We start from the raw sequence: 18601 nt of genomic DNA, 5'->3' as shown, positions 1-18601 counted from the left end.
ACCTTGATGTCCGGCCATTAATGTTGACGTTACAGCCACAGCCCTATTTTAATCCATTCCCTGTCAGTAACTGGGGTTGTTTAAAAATACTTCATGCTGGTCATTGCGGATTGGTGAAAGGGGGCGTCTGCCAGGATTGGTTGCGGTATCATTCAGCACTGATGTTCTCTGAGGCCAGGAATTTAATGAAAGTTACCAGGCTCGCAGTGCAAATGAGCTAAACACTGCAACACTGGTCATGCAAATTGTGTGCGTATATACATGACTAGCTCTAGTGATTACACTACCTACCTTTTTATATTAGTTAATGAAGAGTAAAAAATAACTCTGCCATATAGACTACATTTAAAACAACAAAATTTTGTTTGTGAATAAGAACTATCTCCATCAGTAATAATATGAAGTGGGATATATTGCTTGCTGCAAAATCACATTCGACTGACTTTACCCAAACTTCAAAGCACTCGTAACATTCAAGGCTATTTGCACTTGATTTTACAGCAGTGAGAAGGTTGTTTGAGAAAGAGGCTCTCATGCAGCACGTGCCATTTTGCTGCAAACAACCACCGACAGAGCTGGCTTATATGTGTGTGTGCGCATTGGCAGGTAGTGGCGTGTTAGCGGCTGTTTTGTTGTTGCAGGCCTACAATGAGTTCTGCACACTGACTGACACGAGCTCTGTCTCCTGGTCAATGGAACTGCCAGCGAGCGACCATGAAATGTGCCTCGTTCCTGAAAAGACCAAGCGGCACGTGTTCACCTTCGTGGGTCAAGCGGAGGACGTGGGGAAGAAGATTGAGGTGTGCGCATGTGATTGCTTCTGTTTTTTTATTTCATGAATTTTTTATTCGTATTTTTTTTATGCCGTTACTTTCGTGTGAACGAGCTTAACAATCATTAAGCACCTGGTCCCACGCCGAGCTGTAATTATTCAGCCCGGTCATTAATGATCTTTTCTCATTTACTTCTGGATGAAAGGACTGCCAATGCAGACACCAACATCTTCGGTCCTCAACATTGGCATTTTTTCCTCGCTCCCAACTGTGCTCCAATGCCAATGCTCCATTTCCCATTTACTTAATTTCCTCCTGCTTACACCTTGTTTCAGCTGCCTCTGCCAGTTGTCTAGTTTTGTCCACCCGATCTGCAGGATGAATCAATAATAATAATAATGGTGCAAGGTGTTAATCAGCCAAAATATTAATCTTTAGTCATTACGATACAACCACTTGATTGCATGTGCCATCTCAAATTTCCTCTTGATTTACGATGAGTGAATTTTCCATAATCGGGCCATGACGACCTTTAGAGCATACTTTAAAAAACATTTTATAATGTAATGTCACACAGAGTTTCACTGCTTTTAGTAAGAGCTTAGTGCATGCTGTGCTTGCTCTGCTTAACTTAATTCTAAAGAAGCATTAAGTGAGTTCTTACCATCATCGTAATTGGAATTAGCTTACAGATAACATGGTCTGGAGGGGAGCAACGTATAATTTTTGCTTTTAATGATCACAGTGCAGCCATTGCGTAACAAGTCTTGCTTATATAATATTTTTAACTGCTCTGTTGGGAAATAAGGGAAGAAGTGGAGTTTTACATAATAATATAAATCAAATCAACCATGGAATTTTATTATGGGAGTTGGTGAAAACAGTGTTTTTTAAATAAGTTGTTATGATCAAGGAAATTATGAGAGGAATATAGTCGTATGCACATGTGCTCCTTATGGCGGTACCCCGGGGTACCAAATAATATAAAATGGTCGAGGCAATTAAATATTGACTGGGGTACCAGTCAATCCGAAATCAGTGCTACTCCGTGATGTCGAAACGCAGCGAAGACGATTGCGCTGAAACCCTGAACGCTCGTACGCACTGTAGTGGTGCATCGTGTACAGCTCGTCGAGATGAGTCGATTGCCGCATCGCCGACCATCAACAGACTAAAACTGACTGCATCACGGACATTATGCAAGAGCCGGGGGACCGCCATAAGGTTCATGTGCATAATTAGGTGTAAAGCCTAGCAAACTGGATTTGCAGTTCAGGGGGATTAGGATTAGGTTATAAAAGGTGGATAAAACTAGGGGTGCACCAAATAGCTATTTTTTTTATATCTGGCCATATGCAAAATACCTAACAAGTTCTGTGGCTAGGCCTAAATTAAAATAGTAATGGAGAGTTTTCTATGTTATATAGCGTAATTGAAAAGCACAATACAATCCCCAGTGATACATGAGAGATGAGAGATACATTCAGTCAGATGAAAGATGACAAATGCAATATGCTATAGGTGAGAGGTACAGTAGGTTGCTACTAGAGAGATGCGAACAAGCGATAGGCATGTGGTGAGGTCGTAGAAGATTCGGACAAGAAATAGAGACATGCGAGACGGTTGCATTGTGATGAGGTGTGATGAGAAGTGTGAGCACCCCACCCCTATCTTCCCGGCATGGAAACGTAGCTCGACAGAGATTCCTCTCGAGGGTATTTGGCTCGCCCGCCAGCAGTGGCGTAGACCAAGGAGTTTCAGGGCTGCGCCTTTGACATTTTACACGACAAGTGCCGTGCGGCTGTCTCCTTGCAAAGGTGACGTCGGTGATTGCCGTGCTGGGCAGCGATTCCACGCGCAGAGTTCTCCTGCACTGGGCCAAGGGCGGCGGCGACGCCGCTTCGGCCCACGAGGCCACGCAGGTCCTGCGCTCGTTCCGGCGCCCGCCCGCCATGGCGGAGGGCGAGCAGGCCTGGGACGGAATCACTGTGCAGGCCTCCACACTGTGAGTCGCCGCACCGTAGGACTCAACTGTGGTCGTCGCTCACATCTTGCACTGCTATAGGTTCTCATGAGACGGGTCATATGAACTGGGGCGGTGGAGGGAAGGGGTTGCCGTTGCAATGTGGGTGCGCATATCTTAGACTCCATTGTAGATGTTTAGTGGGTGAAATTGGGCGTCTCTTCAAAAATGTTTTATTGTTGTAGGACACTCGTCTATGTGACAATATGAAGGCCATCTGCCTGCAGTTTAATTAAGCACTTCATTCAGGTCATAGTTTTACCCATTTTAAGTCACCAGAAAAAAACCTCAATGATTATAGCTGCTGTGATTGGATATGAATCCCCAGCCAGTAATGTTTGTTCAAGGAGAGGCCACTGCTGATACTATGCTATTGTCGTTACTTTCCTATTGATAACCAATGTCTTCTAATTACCTCGATGTGAATGCCCTTACCGCCTCCCTCCCAATTTTGGAACAGATGAAGGTGTAGTTCTACAACTTCTTGCTGGCAGATGGCCTCTACTTGGGATCACAGTGTTTTGAAATTCAGAAACGGACGTTTTCTAAACCCAAACTGTGTTTGTATTGCCTGCAGGCTCGCTCCACGAGCCCCAAAAATAGCGGTTCAGATGCAGCACGAGCCGCCTGCACTCACCAACGAGATGTTCTGCATCCGGGTGACAGTGCAGAGTCTGGAGGATGTCCCCGCGGCAAACGTCACCCTCTCTGTGGGCCTCAAGTCTGGTACTGGCTCCTTAGCCCGACACTGCTTGCTGCTCATTTTTATGTCCAGCAGCTCCCTCTTGTGGCGTCTAAAATAGCGGGGCAAAAGCTGGAGTGTTGTAATGTTAAGTACCTTGACCCGAGATTTTTGATGATTTATTTATATATGTATATTAAACATAAACGTTGTACCAAGAGCCTCCCGTTGGCCTCTGAACACAGCGGGATGTTGTTATTTTCAGGTCAGGATGCAAACCTGACACAGACAACGCACGTGACGCTTGACGGCTCCAAGATTTGCGACGAGTCCCACCCGTCGTTTCTGCACGACATACCCCTTGGAGACCTGCAGCCTGGGCAAACGGTAAGAGTCCCCGAGGTGCACGCATCCAAACTCCCTTCGGCTTCTCCCAATTCTGTAACATATAACTTGTATATGTGTATGTTGAGCTTATTTGGCATCGTACTTAGCCTACTCTGCTTATCGGAGGTGTTGGGGAAGGACAACAAACTAAACACAAAAAGCAGTTCGAGTGGAATGAGTTTTCAGTCTAGATTTAAAAGCGCATAGCTCCAGTGGCTTCCTAATATCGGAAGGGTGTTCCAGATAGCCGCAGGAGCGCATCTGAAAGTGTGCGATGCTGAATTGTTCCACGTGTGTGTGTAGCAGCGATGGTGAGCTCACATACACAGAAACCTTGGTTTGATTCCTCGTCGTATTCACTTGTTTTGTAATGATTTACCTCCTGGGCACCTCGTGATTTTTATGAATTGTCATGATGCAGGGTCACACTGAAATATAAAAGATATTCTCTCTCTCTTATTTTTGTACTATTTTCTGTCTGGTTCCTTCCATCTTGTTTATTCCATGAGCCTAAAGGTTAACATTCTATTCGTTGGATTTATCATGAATATTCAATTCTTCGATGAATGAATTGATTCATGTATCAAATTGATGATTGTCAGAATCTATTTTAAATGATGTTTGATATGTGAACATGTCATCGTACCTATTTTGGCTGCCTCAAATTAGTACCTCGTATAACCTGTTAGCGTAAACGTCATGTGTAATAATGGATATAATAGATGCTTGCTAAAAGGGGAATTGGTGTGTTCTCATGTGTGCATGTGTATATTTAGGTGGATAAGACGGTGTTCGTCAAATGTTCCATCGTCGGAACTCGTATTTTCTTGGTGTCTGTGGGTTACTCGGTGAACGCTTCTGTTGGGACCAGCGGCAAGGAGGTGACTTGTCGCTGTCACAAGGTGAGCCGATCGAAATAAGTGATGAACTACCCACACTAACAACAGGTTACCGGATCACTTGCACCTTTGGCAAATGCTCTATGTTGTTGGTCAATCGAGATGAACGATTAGCACAAGGATAAAAGAACACCAGAGGGATGGCAAATGCTCTCAAAGACATTCATTTAAATTTGATAATATTCTATACAAACGAATTACTATTGGCCAAGGCTAATTCGAGAATATATTAAAATTTAGAGAAATAAAAAAATAATTCAACAGTCGACCGCTATAGGCTGAGTGCGACTTGAACACATCGTTATTCATGTTACAAACTGAATAAAAAAGTGTATTTATGTTGATAGAAACTAACACAGCAATTTAACAATACTAAACATCTTCTTGGTTCTTTCGGTAAAGTCACGTAGAATGGAAATAATAAAATAATAAAAATCAAACATAATAAAATAATTCTCACGACGTTTCGGCCACAACGCAAGCAGCCGTCCTCAGGTGTAGAACAGGTCTGTCGAGAATTATTTTATTATGTTTTATTTTTATTATTTTATTATTTCCATTCTACGTGACTTTACCGAAAGAACCAAGAAGATGAATCCCTGCAGTCACGAAAGCTTTAAATCGAAATTCAATACTAAACACTTAATATAATTCACTATGATTAACCAGTATCACCACGTAAATGTGTACTTTATTAACATGTCACAAAATGTGTTATAATCTAACAATCGACAAGTACAATCAATTAACTTTGCCTAACTTGTTTCATTATGTAAACCTTTGTATTACCATAGCATGTATTGCAAACTAAAATAACATATTCTTAGGTGTTTTCGGTAAAGTCACGTAGGTAAAACATTAAAATTAATGAAAGTAAAATAAAATAAAAATCACGACGTTTCGGAGGCAACACAAGTCTCCGTCATCAGGTGGGACCGTCACAGCCAGATTTGCTGCATCAAGTGAGGCAATGATTCAAGATGTAATCCCTTAAAAGTAACTTGATTACATCTTGAATCATTGCCTCACTTGATGCAGCAAATCTGGCTGTGACGGTCCCACCTGATGACGGAGACTTGTGTTGCCTCCGAAACGTCGTGATTTTTATTTTATTTTACTTTCATTAATTTTAATGTTTTACCTACGTGACTTTACCGAAAAAACCTAAGAATATGAATCCTTGCAGTCACGAAAGCTTCAAATCTAGAATTAAAATAACATAATTTATGTGATTTATATTAACCTCTAGGTATCACTTCTGGCCACCTTCTGATCTTTTGTGGGCACGTATTGATGACATCATAGCACCTATTTTAAGTCCCAAGACTGGAGGACATTTGCTCAATTCTGCCAAATGTTTGATGATGGCTGTAACTGAGTAAACTGCCATACCCAATTGTTAAATGTTGTGGGATTGCTCTCCAACGCACGTGTGTGCTGAAGCAGTAATAAACTGGCACGTTAGTTCAGGTGATAACTTCATCAATTGGCTGTCGGGTGGAGGAGGGTTTTATGACACACTTTTTGCTCGCTTGATCTGATCCAAAAACGTGTCGACTGAATCGGCTTGGCTGTCGAGTGGTGGAGGGTCTTGAGGACAGGTTTAGTCAGATCATTATGTTGCTCAACGCACAAATCAATCATTGGCTGGGAAAAGCTACATGTTAAGTCAGGGTTATTTGTTAAAAAAAAGTTAACAAGTAACATTTAGATTTACTAGAAGGAAGGTTTATTGACGAAGATTTAAGTAAGAAAAATGCATTTAGAATACTGCATTTCTTTTGTAATGCACTCGGGTGAAAAGACATTTTGCAATGATTACAACCATGCTGTTTAAATATTTCCCCTTCCGTTTTCTTTCTTTGTGAGCAGGATGAGACGATTATCATAGAGACAGTGTTACCTTTCGACACTTCTGTGAAGTTGGTTTCTACAAAGGTACGTTTGTGTTTATTGGTGAAAACTGTGGATTTGTTTGGTAAATTATTCAAGAAGCGTTACATATGAAGTATTGGAAAATGACGGCAGGAAACTCCTTGACGGGAACACACTTCTTTTATTAAATCTTGACTTGTAACAATACAACGCGTGGCCTCTCTTCTTCACAATGCGCTTCTCTTGACTCTGGATTCTGTGCTGCTGGCTCTCTGTGCCTCGTGTAGACTCCGCGCCTCGGCTACACTCCTCTCTCGCCTCGTGTAGACTCTGCGCCTCTGCTACACTCTCCACTCGCCTCGTGTAGACTTTGCATCTCTCTCTCTGGCTACACCGTATGCATACTCGGCTCGTGTAGACCTTCCTCTCTCTCTGGCTACACCGTATGCATACTCGGCTCGTGTAGACCGTTCTCTCTCGCTGGCTACACACTATACATTACTCAGCTCGTGTAGACCGTTCTCTCTCGCTGGCTACACCGTATGCATACTCGGCTCGTGTAGACCGTTCTCTCTCGCTGGCTACACACTATACATTACTCAGCTCGTGTAGACCGTTCTCTCTCGCTGGCTACACACTATACATTACTCAGCTCGTGTAGACCGTTCTCTCTCGCTGGCTACACACTTATACCTTACTCTCCTCTACTCTCCATTACTCTCCATTACTCTCCATTACTCTCCTCTCCGGGCTCTATCTCTGCACCTTCGTCTTCATTCTTAGATGGTTCCACTTCTGCCCCTGCTCCTCTGTGCATCACCTTATATACCCCTTCTTCCCGGGAGACGGAGCGGATGCGGACCTCAACGTCGGCACCGCTCCTCAGTTACCCAATCCCCACGCGCTATCCCTACGATCCGGTTCCGCTCAGCGCGTGTTTCCACTCCCCGACCAATCACACCGCGCTGCTACCCGATCACTCCCTCTGGGCGCGTCACCGGCACACAGCCAATCAGCAGCACTACCCCCACCCGCGCACTGACGCCTGCTCCTCCCTGTCAGCGCGCGTCACCACACACACACCCGTACATACGCGCTGGCACACGACATATACACCCAGCGCGTATCACCACTACACATATATTGTTTTCACATTCTTGCAGCAATCATTGTACAATTATAATTTAATAGGGGAGAAAATATGCCTTACAACATATTCAACCTTTAATGTGGTCATATCAATTGGTGAATTGCAATGGCACTGAAATTGTTTTTAATATTTTAAACAATATTAATACACTGACCATCCACTCATTTCTATCATAGTCATCATCAATATTGGTTCATACAAAAATATTTTATATTAAGTTTGCAAAGCCCATTAGCATCAGATAATGATGTAGCATACAAGACAAAAACATTTAAGAATATTGATTAGTTAAGTGAACGGTGATTTGTTTTTTTGGATTTATAACTTTGAGTTCACTTACGCACCTATAACAAAACGCAATGCATTCGTTAATAGCACTGCCCTAGAAGGAGAACATTTATAATAGGTACCTTTTTGGGCAATGGCCCTTAGGGCAGCATTGGTGAAAGTGTTGGGTTTTTTGTTATTTGTGCCGTATGTACAACTGCCAATGCATTATCGCAAAAATGTAAATGTATGCACGTGCTGTATTTAAAGCATGTATTTTGTGTCCACATTTTCAGTTTGAAGCCATGGAGAGGGTGTATTCGGACGACCCCTTCGTTCTCCTCACAGAAGTTCTCAGCATGTCGCCCTGGGCTCTGACCATCACAGCCAGTCAGCTCCAGCTAACCTCGCCGATGGAACACACGGACCGTGACGTGAACTCGCAGTTGCAGCAGAGTGCGTGCACGCGCACACGCATGCGGCCTACGGGACCACATGCGCATTATTTGATGCCGCACGAATGATTGTCTACATTTCCCATGTGGGCCAAGCTCAAGGTTGAGTGGCAAGAATAGCTGATCACAAATTATAGTGGAATTTTATGGACATATTGATTGTATGCAAGTGTCCGTCTTTAGATATTTTTCATTCTACAATGCTTTTATGGATGGGTCATCGGTCATTTGTCCAGCTCCTTTATCAGAGATGACATTACCCCCAATAACAAGTGGATGGCTCACGGTTATTGACAAACGCGTCTATTCCAGTAAGATCTCTTACATGATATATTATACAATGTGACAATTTGAGCAATTGGTTAGTCATATCACCTCCAGTGGATAAATACTCGTTTGTTACTGAATTTAATTTTGTTAGAAATATTATGGACCTGCACCCCATCTCGTATGCATCACTGTCCATGTAGTGTTTCCAATTGGGAGAACCAATTCAGTTATTGATATAAATTGTGATAATTAGACATATTGCATGTGTCACAGTGTACGTGATTCTGCTGCCCTGCAAATCTCACGGAAGCTCATATCAGATAGGGAGTGTAATCTGAGTGGTGTGTGTGTTAGCCGGTTGTTGGTAGTGCACAATTGTAATCCAACACTGGAAGCGAGGGATAGTGGATCACTGCACATAAAGTTGCGAAACTCCCTCCCACCCATGGACATCAAGGTGTCCTAATACCCTGGCTTGCCAGGAGGCAGTACAGCAGCATCTCTCTTTGAGTCCCGTTCGATTGAATGGAGGTTTTGAAAAGAAAGTGAATTTCCCATAGAAGAAACTCGATCCCATTCGGAATTATGCAATATAAATTTATATAAATTGCCTGGCTCTGTATAAAGAACACACCCCGTGTATGCTAAACTGTACTTGGAAGTGTCACAATGCAGTTGAAAAAGGTGTCTTTTATTTGTAAAATTCCACCAATGTCGGTGTTTGTGATTATTGTTATGATGTGCTCTGGTACATCTGAATGCTGACTTAAGCTTCAACTTTGAATACCTGCAATATAAAACATTTCTCCTCGCTATACTAAGTGCTATATTACTCCCTGAAAGTCCAAAGGAAGACAATTCACTCGCTCACTGATACGCTTGACCAGAGTGGGGGGGGTCGTAGCTCCCTCCTCCACGTCGACCGATTCCGCCGCAGCCATCCAAGTGGCTTCAGTCGTGGCTTGAAAAAAAGCCACAGCCAGTCGCCTCTCAGCCGACTTTGGGAGACGTTTCCAGTTGCTTGCTCCAAAGTCTCGTGCCGTTTCAGGTTTGCAGTGCAGGTTCAGGTTTGCAGTGCAGGTTCAGATCGGCACGAGTTGGTTGGCGTGCCAACACAGCCACGTCTGGCACGTCCAAACAGAGCCAGGCATCTCGCAGATGTGAGGCGGACACCGAGAATGTGACTTTGGCATTTCATGGAGACAGATGGAGTGTTTAGAAGTGTTAAATTGTACAGCCAACATTTTACCGATTAAGGATTCTAAAATAGATCTAGAATTCAGTTTTCAGACTGTATTGTGACGAACTGTGATATAAATCACAATAGCTCTGTTATTCCAAAATTCTTTCTATACCGAGATGACTTATTTCTGGTGCATGATTTCCGGTATATGTCCGTCAGCAATATTAGAGAATACCAATTAGATTATGACATTGATGATGGTGTTATTAGTGACCTGTATTTGCATTGTATTTACAGTGGAGCTGCAGACAGGAGAGAGTGGTAGTGAGTGCTACTGCCTGCAGTGTCCTCCTATAGCCAATGGACAAAGTGGAATCGCACTGGGCACATACACCCTCATCTGGAAGAGGTTAGTCTCATATACTCTTACCTGGTTAAAGGTGAGCCCAGGGGTAATAACACTTGTACATCCGGACATACAATTCTCTTATACATGCCCAGACCTCCTGAGCTTGTGAGCTACTTACACTGTGGCCCATTCTTTCCCATACATAGGTCCCTCCACACATCTGCCCCATGCCCTGCATGCGAACCCTCGGCCCCTTCCACATCTCAGTCCAGCCTTACACACCATAATTTGTCTCCGAGAATAACAATGCCAGCATAGTCTGAGCCACAATGCAAGTTGTACATTCTTATTGTGCATGTTGTCATGATAAGCACTATAGTTTTGTTCATTCTTTCACCAGTCTGTTTTAAAATTCATACATCGTATGGAGCAGTGGCATAGTACTTGGCATATTGCTATGAACCTAGAAACATTAGTTCGATTCCTGCTCATGGCTAACATCATTGGCAAGTGATATCTGAACCGGCTGCGGATACCCCACACTGCTAAGCATGCTAAAGTAAATAAAAAACACTGACTTAGATTGCGCAGAGAAACCTTTGCCCATTAGTGACTTGCACCATCGGAGATGTCATGCTGTTCTACCTTCAGGAGCTCTGCAGGACCAGACACCCCACTGGTGAGCACAGTGGTGACGCTGCCTCACGTCATTGTGGAGACCATCCCGCTCTACGTGAAGACCGGTATGCATGGCACAGCATAGCATACAGCACAATTGCTGCAGAGGGCAAAGCGACACATGCTGCCGCACACACACACACACTAAGATGATGACCCGTGTTTGGTGTGCGCAGAGCTCCCAGCAAGTGGCTGTGTTCGTGAGATGCTGCCCGTGCAGTACACGCTGCACAACCGCACCGACATTGTGCAGGAGGTTGAGCTCACGGTGGATGCCAGTGAGGCCTTCATGTTCTCCGGAAACAAACAGGTGCCCATAAGAGAGGATGACCACCACCGAAAAGAGAGTTTGCAATGTGGATGTTCACGTAATTTTTGAATACCAATGACAAATCCGTCACATTTGATACTAGGCCTTCAACAGTGGTGCTCTGCACAGACTGACCCCCACCACAAGAGTGTTGGAATCTTCCACACTTAAACTCGGGTCAAAAAACAATGATGGGTGGTACCTTGTTGCTCATTTAAGGAGATAAACACTCACTTGATTATACTTTTACAATAATGAATATACAGTTTTTCGAAGGCCTTATTACTTTGAGCATATACTTGTGACCTAGCATTTGCAAGAATTCAACCAGAAAACCAACCCACAAATTTTGGACAATATTCCTGTTAGGTATTACAAGAAATATGCAATGCCATTTATAAGGAATTATAATTGACGAGTTGGCCTTATGTCACAATGTGGAATTTGATTATAACATCTCCAACTTAAGTGTACCCACATATACTCCAATACTATCCACATGTAAAAACATGTTTCATGCCAGAAAATCGCTCCATATATCGGTCTTATTTCAAAGCAACACGACATTAATTGATCAACACATCACTTAAAAATACTGGTGGGGGGGGAAGAAAATCCTAATGAACAATAATTTTTTTTGTAGGTGGCAGACTGTCTATCCCAAGCACCTCAATCGCTATAGTTTCATTATCATTGAATATACATATACACTGTACCTCCCACGCAGTACTTATCGAGGCGCCAGACAAAACGAGTATTTGAAATAATTACTTTGGAAGTGATTGCAGACTATATCCAATAAACAATACGGGCAATATACGTAAACTATATCAAATGATGACAATCATTTCCTCGAGTCTCATCTCGTTTTTTTCACTTCGTTTGAGCTGTTTGCTGCTCAAAAATGTCTTTCATTTGGTCTTAAATGTATTAAATGTCCGTGCCGGAAGCTGGTTCCACAACATTGGTGGCAAAAACGCCAATGTCCATTTTAATAATTTTTCAGATGTGTACGCCGTTCTTGAAATCAATAAAAAAAAAAGTCCTCCGCTGGTGTGCAGATCCGGTTAAGGATCCTGCCGGGCAGCCAGCAAGAGCTGCGGTACAACATGTACCCTCTCGTGGCCGGCTTCCAGCCGCTCCCGCGCCTGCACTTCAAACTGCTGCGCTTCCCAGGAGCCAGCGACGAACTCATACGCCGCCTCCTGCCAACGCATGTCTTTGTCAAGGTGTGTCCTGACCTGCACGGGTGGCATGTGTGTATGTATACTTTCCCACCTGATGATGGACGCTTGTGTTGCGCCCGAAACGTCGTGATTTATTTTATTTCATTTTATACCTACGTGACTTTACCGACAGAACCAAAGAGTATGCACCGTACGGAGCCAACTATGCTAATTGAAGGTGCAGGGGGGAAAAGATAAGCTAAACACAAAGCACTTATAAAGAAGTTAGTTTTCAATTTAGATTTAAAAGTGCATATCTCCAGTCACTTCCTAATATTGAAAGGAAGAGAGTTCCAGATGGTCACAGAAGTGCATCTGAAAGTGCGCAATGCACTTTGTGGAGCTTGATGTGCGTTTGTGCTGGAATTTTGTGGGCTTGCCAAGGGGTGTGCCACCTGAATGTACTTGCAGAAAGATGAATAAACTGAGGGAAGTTGGGAATATCAACAATAATAATAATAACAGGAATTTGCGGTGCATCAGCATTTTACTTGAAAGTGAGATACTCTAGCTCCAGTACGAAGATCATCAGTCTTCATCGATATGAAATTTCCCCACCATTGCTATCATTTAAAAGAGACAGGACCCATCGATAGAAAGGGGGTCAGTGGGGTGTAGATGGTTACGTATAAGCCCAGTTTCCAATCTGACCCAAGGACGGCACTGCGTTATTGGCACCTATCTGCAGTTACACTTGCAAATTAGCAAATGGAAAAGGAGATTCAGCCATACAGTCTTCACATCCATAATATAGTTTTTTTGGGTTGTATCACGTAAATATAAATGTGTCGTTAAACCCGCCACCACCTGACACAGCCAACTAGTAACGTTTGTCACGTAAACAGAATATGCCAGTTCGTTATTAGTACAGCACACCGGTGTGTTGGAGAGCAAATCCACAACATCTATATTGGTCGCGAAAGCCTACGCAGTATTCACATCTTGACACGTTAATGGGAGCACAGGCATCTAGCTTTGCATGCAGTTATGGATGACAGTTGCATTTTATGTATATACAACACAGGGTGCTCATAAGCACAGGCATGCTCATTCATGCTTGCACACAGTGGTCTTCATGTTTTGCGATCATCAATACGTTCCTGGTAATGAAACTTTTCAACCTTGTGGTGTTAATGTGTCTTTACCTGTTGTTTTGTTTAGCCCCAGGGAAGAGGACTGGAGAGCAACATGTCTGAGGCTGGATGAAAACGGGGAGGTTGGGTGTGAGCCATCCTTCAATTTCACCAGAAGAGTTAATGTAAAATAAGACATTTGGTTGCTGTCTGTAATTGGATTATATGAATATATTTTAATGGTAAGCATTGTAATGCACTACTTAAGTTTGCTGCAGAAAGATTCTTCATTTTACAGCATGGCCTGTGAATAGTTGCGAGAATAATAAAGTTTTAGATTATGTTGACCAAAACTTTGTTGTGTTCACGGAGTCTTGTTTGTGGATATTTTTTCCATCTCTTTCCCCAACCTTACCCATAAAGACTAGCAGGGAGGATAACCTTATATATGATCATATCTTTCTTCCCCTTTTTCTGCCAGAAAAAAGGGGGGAAACCTATTAACATATTTTGGAACCTTATATATATTTTATTGCAGAATACATGTAGGTTAAAGACAGACATAAAGGCATAATTTGGGAGAGGGGGTGGACTTTTGGCATGCTGCCCCAGGGCGATTCACAATAATGAGAGGGCCAATTGGCCCGTGTAAGTTATTTTTAAGTTTTGTTTGGGTAAATTCTCTCCCACCCCTTTCCTCGTATCGCCCTTCCATAAAAATGCCTAATTCCCGAACGTTGTCCCTACGTGAATAGGGCAGTTAGCCCAACCACCTTTCATTTTCCCTGCCCCGTGAGCACCTGGCCTCGGGCTTGTTGTCCGCCGGAATATCTGTACCCCACTCTCCCCGTCGCTTGTGCTTTGTACCAGGCTGGTCTTTAATAAAAAAAAATGTAACCTTGTGAAGAAAAAAAGTGGGCTTGGATGGGATGTGTCGCTAAAAGGGATAATGTCCGGTGGTCGAGACTCGCGATGGAGTGGCAAAGGAGGGAAAAACACTGAAGTGGATGTCCACTGTGGAGATGGTGAATAAGCTTGTGGATGGAAACACAGCAGAACCAAAACCTCTGCCGTAGCTGACCATTGTTATAACTCTGTGGGCTCGCGGGATATTGTTTCTGCAAACCTGGCTACTAGCAAAGTGTAATGTGAGGTTACACCTGGGTGATAATGATGGGCTCTGCCGGCCTCAGCCCGCAACCAATGGGGAGTCGAGCCAGGGGCGTGGCCTTGCAGCCGTACAGTAGCTTTGGGAACGTTCCAGAGGTGTGGCTGAGGATTGGCTGCGGGGCATCACGTGTGCCAGGAATGAAAAGGGACGGAGAAGGACAGCACGTGGTCAGTGTGCGGAGGAATGAAGGGGGAAGCCAAGCTGGTGCCGTGGTCCGGAGCCTGCCACGTGGCGAGCCGCGGCAGTCTCACGCTGTCAGCCAACAGGAACTGGAGGAACGAATGTGGTGGAAGCTGTGAACGAAACTGAATAAAGAATTCTCAATTCCTGACGTCGTCTCAACGGGGTTTATTACAAAAGGTTTGTTCATGAAGCCATCCAGATATATAAACATAGACATAACTTCAACCGAGAAGATGGATACAAATTGAACAATCATTGGAAGGATGTTATTAACCAGGTAATGCCTTAACTGGTTGTGGTTGTTTCCATCGTACCTTTTTTTTCTGTTTCTCCCCGTAGCCACACTCAGTTTCCCACTTCAAGCCCCGCCCACTTCCCCCCCAGCCTCACTTCCTCTTCCCCTAACGCTCACGCCCCCCCCCTCTCTCTCCCTTGCTCCTCCTCCCTTTCTTACCTATATAACCTCTTGCCACGGCAGCTCTCTCCACCTGATGAGGATTGCTTGTATTGTGATCGAAACGTGATTTATTGTATTTCTATCTACGTGATTTTACCGAAAGAACCAAAGAGGATAGATTGTTACATCATTTGACTGAGACTTCGGAATGGCTTGAGGGAAGCCTTGATTATTAAAACGAAGCTAATACTAATGTAACAACGCTAAGAAATTCAGGCATTCGTGTATTGTGTACAGATTCAAATTATTTATTTTGGCAGCCAATTTATTGAGTGCTAGAATTTTGTTAGGCAAATGGTTTCGATACGACGCAAATCCATCACCAATGGAAATTGCTCAATAGAAAGTCTTGCAAAAGTAAAAAAGAAATGTGGCAGAAATCCAATAAATCACAATTCCAATACTGTACACATGTCTCTGACTCGTGGAGGTCTTCGACAATGGCCACGACCACAGTCTCCACACGCAGAGGGCTCGGTATGGACGAGGCTCAATTGTGTCGAGCCAGTCATGTAGCCTCGCCAGTACAAGCTGCTGCACTATTTTTACTCTTCTTGGTTCTTTCGGTAAAGTCACGTAGAAGGGAAGTAATAATAATATTATTATAATAATAAAATTATTATGTTTTATTTTTATTATTTTATTACTTCCCTTCTACGTGACTTTACCGAAAGAACCAAGAAGATGAATCCCTGCAGTCACGAAAGCTTTAAATCGAAATTTATTTTTACTCTGTATGTAGATTGGAGATAGGCCGTTAATTTGCGACCTCGCACCTGTCAAGATTTTTCACTTCTGCCAAAAGAATGGGGAATTGTAATAAATGAAAGGTTCACACATTTGAAAACATCTACTTCTCCTTCGAGCATTTAAAAAAATAAAAATTACGCTGCCACTTTGCATGTTTTTGTTTTATCTTTCTTCAGTTGTGCCCTTGTAGTGTCCTGTTAATTTGAATGTTAAACAAAATATTGCATTGGGATATTTAGTTTAATTTCGACAGGTTTGAAAGCATAATGGACAAGTTCCTCTTTGCAGGCCTTCGGTCGCGTGATCGGAAATATATCAAGAGGAGAGAGGTCTTCATTGGCAGTCCTGTGGACGCGGGTGCGAATGTGCATAGCATCGGTGCTGTTTCAGATGGTAAGGCGCTGTAGGTAGGTCAGTGAGTCAATTGCAGTCAAAGTGTAGATGCTATCCACAACACGTTTCACTTTTATGGAAAGGAAATCGCGAAAGAACTGAGCAGTGATGTGCTGGTTTGGGGCAGCCTCATGTTAATGTTAACACGCCATTTTATCTGGTGCATTTGCTGCTACTGCCAAAGTCTCGTGATGATGGGCAGTACGAAACTTCCATGTAATGCTTGGCAGTTGCACAACACGATATCCTGTAAGCGAAGACGGTTAACGTCGGACTTTTTTGCTGTAATAGTCTACTTAAGTTTGCTTCGGGTTCTTATTTACGCAATGACTGGTGACAACTAGTGGTTTTCTTGCCAGCTTAAATTCTTCGTGGCTGTCTTAAGTTGGGGCAGAATCATCCAAGACCGAAGACAAGTATCATAATTGTCTCATGTAGGTATCAACGCGTGTTTACGTAGTTTCATATTTGGTGAATTTGCAAACTCCAAAGGGTAGCCACAAAGAGTGGATGATCTGATAACGTTATGAAATACACAATCATAAGGTGAACATCTTTACCATTTTCAGAGGAATGCGCTGCTTGTTACAGGCAAGATAACGAAATGCCAGTAAATTGTAGAGACCGGTACAAAGTGGAATGAGGCATAGCAAACCAATTTTAAAAGGGAAGTGCTGTGTATAGCTGCTTTTTAATGAAGACCCCCTCGAGGTTGCGAACATTGGCCGATTAAATTATTAATAACATTCATCATCAGCCATTGTCTACCCACTACTGATTGGATGTCTCCTCTCACTTGTCACCATTCCACAGTCAGGTGCCGCCATTCATCTCACTCCTGCACATCACTCCGTCTGCAACTGTGATTGGTCTGGATGCCTTCAGCAGTCCAATCAGTGAACCTTCACCAGAGACGGACAAACTTCCTGACCCGAAGAGCTGCATACCGAAAGACAAAATATGAACTTCTACAGAACGTGCTGAAATAACTCCACAGTGCTTTAGAAAAACATCAGTACATAACTTGAGGCGGTCACGTGGCCCAGGAGTACCCACCAGGGGCGAGTGTTTGTAATAATAAAAAGGTGTTTGTAACAATAAACAAGTTTCACTTTCCTGCTATACAACATTTGACGGCAATAGTGGCAACTTGGGTTTAAAGAAGAAGAAAAATAATAAGATTGTGAAATATTTTTTTAGCAATTAAACTTTCTCATTGTTCACATTTCCAAATTGGCTTGAACGTTCTGCATTTAATAACAGTGACAATCTGCGAAAAGACCAAATCAAGAATCGCCCTGCTACAGAAACCTATACAGAAACGCCCCGGGTCGTTTCAGCTGCTGTGATGTGGCCTGTCCCCCTTTTACTGATCTACTTCGTGGCATAGCCATTGTGCTCCAGCCTGATCCGGTAATTTCTACACAACACTGCTGATGAAACAACGCAGATGCCTATCGTAACCAGAGTATCTCAAACCCGACACCAATTCCCCCGGCTTCCGGTTATGGTGAGCGTTCTGTCACCAAATAGCCACAGAGGTATGCAAACTGCAAGGAAGTTTACACGTTTTATGGCCACGTATATATTTGTACCCACACATGTTTCTGATTGTATAGTGGTCCATGGCATAACTTTGATTTTTTTTTGGATGTGAAATTCAATGTCAGTTGGCAGCTCATTGCCAATACGAATGTATGGCTTGGATCTTAATTATTGTATCTGGTTAATGTGTTCATCTGGTGGAGCGGTGACACAGTGGTTGGCACACTATGCTTTACATTTCCAGTCGCTCACAAGAAGATAAGTGGCGAGTGATATCTAAACCTTTCCCAGTTATCCCCCTCCCCGCTTGCACTCAACAGCACTGATAAGCACAGTCAAATATGGTAAAAGAACTACCAAGACCTACATGGTGTGGGCAGGCTTCCATTACCAGTAAATTCCTGAAGAGCCGTCTCGTGTATATATATAAAATGAATCAGCTGGCATGTAGTATCAGAGTAAAACTATCCTTGAAGGACAAAGGCATTGAGTGTGGTACTAC

General features: G+C 43.2%; 1 protein-coding gene across 1 annotated transcript in view; it reads left to right on the top strand.

The window, feature by feature from the left end:
- The window catches only part of TRAPPC11 (trafficking protein particle complex subunit 11), a 39358-nt gene extending 25405 nt beyond the window's left edge, over positions 1-13953 (top strand). The window contains exons 19-30 of the mRNA XM_078597490.1: positions 642-800; positions 2591-2778; positions 3374-3522; positions 3744-3865; positions 4642-4767; positions 6637-6702; positions 8353-8512; positions 10262-10373; positions 10965-11056; positions 11168-11301; positions 12363-12530; positions 13689-13953. Coding sequence (XP_078453616.1) covers positions 642-800; positions 2591-2778; positions 3374-3522; positions 3744-3865; positions 4642-4767; positions 6637-6702; positions 8353-8512; positions 10262-10373; positions 10965-11056; positions 11168-11301; positions 12363-12530; positions 13689-13733 — 1521 coding nt within the window. The 3' untranslated portion in view covers positions 13734-13953. The remainder of the gene's footprint in view (positions 1-641; positions 801-2590; positions 2779-3373; positions 3523-3743; positions 3866-4641; positions 4768-6636; positions 6703-8352; positions 8513-10261; positions 10374-10964; positions 11057-11167; positions 11302-12362; positions 12531-13688) is intronic.
- Positions 13954-18601: the final 4648 nt, after the last annotated feature.

Source organism: Lampetra planeri, chromosome 9 (genome assembly GCF_965212315.1).
Source record: "Lampetra planeri chromosome 9, kcLamPlan1.2.h2, whole genome shotgun sequence".
Taxonomy (NCBI): Eukaryota; Metazoa; Chordata; class Hyperoartia; order Petromyzontiformes; family Petromyzontidae; genus Lampetra; species Lampetra planeri.
This window is presented reverse-complemented; position numbering and strand designations above follow the sequence as displayed.